At 32.5% G+C, this 4,478-nt stretch overlaps 1 protein-coding gene across 1 annotated transcript; it reads left to right on the top strand.

Moving 5' to 3' along the window:
- Positions 1–1,806: 1,806 nt before the first annotated feature.
- LOC107889212 (aluminum-activated malate transporter 2) lies at positions 1,807–3,920 on the top strand. Its single transcript, XM_016813568.2, has 6 exons — positions 1,807–2,157; positions 2,248–2,388; positions 2,489–2,761; positions 2,836–2,948; positions 3,190–3,333; positions 3,411–3,920. The coding sequence occupies exons 1-6, from the start codon at positions 1,830–1,832 to the stop codon at positions 3,792–3,794; spliced, it is 1,383 nt and encodes a 460-aa protein (XP_016669057.1). The 5' UTR covers positions 1,807–1,829; the 3' UTR covers positions 3,795–3,920.
- The last annotated feature ends 558 nt before the right edge of the window (positions 3,921–4,478 follow it).

Here is a 4,478-nt window from a genome sequence, read left to right as displayed (position 1 = left end):
ACTCAGTTGGTGTCATGAGTCAACGGGGCACCAACTCAATTAGGGAAATTATGAAAAACGTCCTTTTGTAATTAAAACAACTTATACAATTTGAGAGTATTTTAGTCTTTTTCATTTTTAGAGAAACTCAAGTGATTGGATTTCAACCTTAACATTTTCATCAATAAAAATATTAACTTTACCATTGAACCAAAACCTTATTTTCATATAATATTTACATTTTAATTATATTATGCATACTATATTACCATCATCAACCGTATATATTGATAATGTTATTTTTAAACTAAAATTTGTTCTAAGTACGTAGTTTCCACACATATACGCGTGTAACAAAATTTTTAATAGGGGGAAACAAATTTATGAAAAAGTATATTTATTAAAAATTTATGTAGAAATCGAAAAAAGCTTAGGTTGAAATAGAAAAGTTGAAATTTTAAAAACAATAATTTTTTTAGGTTCAAGTCGTATAAATTTTTACTGATTTTATAAAAATATAAAAAATATGAAACTCCTCATAATAATATAATTTTCTAATTAAATTGGTTCACGCCCTCATAATAATATAATTTATTTAATAAAAAACTTCTTAATTAAGTTAGTGTCTAATACTAACTAATTTTAAGTATAATATGGATAAATGATACTAAACCTTTGGGAAGTTGTGATTTTAAAATGCATTGTACTTTGCCTTGCCGAATAATATTTTACAACTTAATTTTCTCGGTTGAAGTTGCCTAAATAGAATTAAAGGCAGGTTTAATGAATTAAAAAAATATAATGGTTGAAAAATTAAGTATTGAAGTTTTTAAATTATAATATATATATTTAATATATTAATTAAAATTAAGTATGGAATAAAATTAGACGATTTGATAAATATAAATATAAATATTACATTATATATATTATCTTTAATTTTAAAGATTGCATGTTAATTTTAAGCAACTTTATTATAAATAATATTATTTTAGTGATCGGTGGCAAAATAAGGGAGATTGGCAGAGCCCCGGCCCCCTTAAAATAAATTTTTTTCATATGAACTTTTTAAAGTTTTTTAAAATTTTAAATTAATAAAAATAAAATTAACACTTTAGTCCCCTTAAAATATAAAAATTTGATTTAATCCTTTAAAAATTATGAAAATATAGTCTATTAAAACGGTAAAATTACATTTTTTTCTATCGTAAAAATCTGATTTCGCCACTACTAGTGATGCGGTAGAAATTAAACAAACTTGATTTAATCCAGTAACGGAAAACAAATTATTTGTAGCAAATTAATAATAAGTAATAATCAAAGACTGGATTGAAACCAATAATAGTTTTGTACTATAGTATTTGGTAAGTACATTTCAGCAGACTCGTAAGGACTGCATGGGATACATTTCACATGCTTCTCCCCACTTGAGTAGCTAGCTAGCTGAGAATCATCACCACAAATACCTAGTACTAGGGAAGACGCAAAGCTAATATATATTTTGGTATGAAAATGAGGAAGCAAAATATGGAAATGTGTGGTTTCGATTGGAGAAGCATGCATGCGTGCATGCATCGCATGGAGTTAATGGGTAACCGAATTGCATTCAAACGGGTCACCAACAACTTTCTCGATGCTTATTCCCCTTAATTTTCTTCTTATTTTACCCAGCACAAATTAAAGGTCAGCAATGAATTTGTTCATTTATACTTAATTAAAACTATATATATATATTATGGACAAGTGCTAGATGCTTTGTTTTCCAAATGAATATAGGCCCACAAACTGTGCCTCTAAAGGCATATTCTTACCACCAATCTCTTTATAATGTCTACTCTTTCTCTTGGTTCATGCAAGCTTTTCTTATTACTTTTTGCATATCAGCTATGGATTTAGAGTGTGCCAGTCAAGAAACAGTAAAACAAGGCCTGCTTGCTCGTGGATGGCCACCGATTAAGGGCTTTAGCAAGCACGTTAAGACTAAAGTGCTTGAATTTTTCAGCCTCTTGATAAAGCTTGGCCAAGATGATCCAAGAAGAGTAGTTCACTCCTTGAAAGCCGGACTTGCACTCACCTTGGTCTCATTGTTTTATTACTACCAGCCATTGTACAAAAGCTTCGGCGTTTCCGCAATGTGGGCTGTGATTACTGTTGTCGTCGTCTTCGAATTTTCTGTCGGTATGTTGTGTCACACACACCCCCGCCAAAAATCAAACAAATTAAGCTGACATAAATAGTTTTTGACCTGATAGCAATTAACTTCAATAGGGGCTACACTTGGGAAGGGAGTGAATAGAGGATTGGCAACATTGCTTGCTGGTGGTCTAGCTGTTGCGGCTCATCAGCTGGCTAATCTATCGGGACGGATAGGTGAGCCCATAGTACTCGGGATCTTTGTCTTCCTCCAAGGTATACAAAACTGGCACTTTAACAATATATGCACCCAAAATTCTCCTTTTCTTCAGTTTCTTCAAATACATATATATGCATATGTTATCCGTGATTGCAGCTGCGGTATCAACGTTTGTAAGATTCTGCCCCCAAATCAAGGCGAGATATGATTATGGGCTATTGATATTTATTTTGACATTCTCTTTGATCTCGATTTCGGGTTTTCGAGATGATGAAGTGTTAGAATTGGTTCACAAGAGATTGTTAACCGTCCTCATAGGTGGCTCAACCTGTGTCATAATATCCGTTTTGGTTTTCCCTGTGTGGGCTGGTCAAGACCTTCACAACTTGATTGCTTCCAACATGGAAAAGCTTGGGATCTTCCTAGAAGGTACCCATCTCCATTATCTACTCCTCAAAAACCAATGTATGTATCTAGTTACAGGGTCTGGAATATGTTTACAGGGTTTGGAGATGAATACTTTAAAATGCCAGAGGATGGAGAGTCCAAAGAAGATAGACCCTTCTTGCAGGGTTATAAAAGTGTTCTTGACTCCAAAACCAACGAAGATGCCTTGGTGGGTCAAAACCTCTACTTGTTTTCCATCTCTAGTTATAAAAATAAAAAGATTGTTCAATTTTTGTTATACTCAATTATCTCGCCCAATACACTCAGCATCCTTGATTCCGACATGAGACTTGCCCGGTCAAGGGCTTGCTTCTTAGGGAACCACCATCAGATTCCATCGAGATTCGATGAAACTTTATATCAACAATTTTCTTGTTTGGTTTCTAATTTATTTTTTCTTGAACTTTTAGGCTAATTTTGCAAGATGGGAACCAAGGCATGGTCGATTTCAATTCCGACATCCATGGAAACAGTACCTGAAGATTGGAGCTCTAACACGAAAGTGTGCTTATCGAATTGAATCTCTTAACGGACACCTATATGCTGACATTCAAGTATTAATGTTTAAATCTCCAGGTTTTAAGTTCATGTATATTTTAAATTGGCAAATCATTTTATGCTAATGTTGCAGGCAAAACGGGAAATCCGAAGTAAAATCCAAGAGACATGCACAACAATGAGCATGGAATCTGGTAAAGCATTGAAGGAACTATCAATGGCGATCAAAACAATGGTGAAACCATTTGCTGCTGATATCCACATTGAGAACTCAAAATCTTCCGTAAAGAATCTCGACACTTTGCTCAAATCAGGGTTATGGGATGATGAAACGGACCTATTGGAAGTGGTACCAGTGGCCACAGTAGCTTCGTTATTAATCGATGTAGTCACCTGCACGGCCGAAATTGCTGAATCTGTTAACGAACTTGCAACGATGCTAAAATTCGAAGTCGTTGAGCCAACTGTCTCACCTGAAAAGCCCGAGACAGGACAACCTAAAATTGGGATATCTTAGAAACCCATTTCCAGATAATAGGAATTCTGATTCCACAAGAAGGAATTATTATATTAGTGAACCGACGAATCTTGGGGTGTAAATAATATCTTATATATAAATATATTTGCTCACTGATTGCATTAAGTTTTGCTAAATCTTGGAATATGAAATTTGACCACGATGAGAAACTCTAAGATCGAGATCGTGTGGACAATTTTCTTTGCTTTTGTAGCGTACTTCAGTTGCTACTTGCTACTGTAATAACTAGGAATATGACCATTCACCACGCCTTGGTGGTTTAACTTTTTTTATTATTTTTTTAAGAGATAATGTTATAAATAGTTGGTATTTTAGTATCTTAATATAATATATTGGTTATGTTTGAAAAATCACTTAATAATTTAATTTGGGTGTAATTGTCTGTTATTAGATTAATGTGATATTTTTGGGTATCTTAGAGATGAGTGTGAGAATTGAAGTGATTATGCCAGTAATTGTATCAAAATCTAATTACCTTGTCACTTTCTAAATACCCATACATGATTTAAATTTAAAAATTATTTTTATATTATGAAAAATTATATTATAAACATAAACATATACGATAGTTTAGGATGATTATGATAAATTTTTTTCTAAAGTTATATTATAAATTCTCAAAAGTTATGTCATAAAAAATAATTTATGTATATTTTATAAATC

Source organism: Gossypium hirsutum, chromosome D09 (genome assembly GCF_007990345.1).
Source record: "Gossypium hirsutum isolate 1008001.06 chromosome D09, Gossypium_hirsutum_v2.1, whole genome shotgun sequence".
NCBI classification, from domain to species: domain Eukaryota; kingdom Viridiplantae; phylum Streptophyta; class Magnoliopsida; order Malvales; family Malvaceae; genus Gossypium; species Gossypium hirsutum.
Note: the sequence above shows the minus strand (reverse complement) of the source record. Positions and strands in the feature narration are given on the sequence as shown.

Excerpts from the sequence above, each read along its gene's own strand:
- LOC107889212 (XM_016813568.2), top strand. The coding sequence starts at position 1,830 with ATGCAAGCTTTTCTTATTACTTTTTGCATATCAGCTATGGATTTAGAG. Across the intron at positions 2,762-2,835 it reads GCTTGGGATCTTCCTAGAAG|GGTTTGGAGATGAATACTTT; the intron begins GTACCCATCTCC and ends ATATGTTTACAG. Across the intron at positions 2,949-3,189 it reads AAACCAACGAAGATGCCTTG|GCTAATTTTGCAAGATGGGA; the intron begins GTGGGTCAAAAC and ends TTGAACTTTTAG.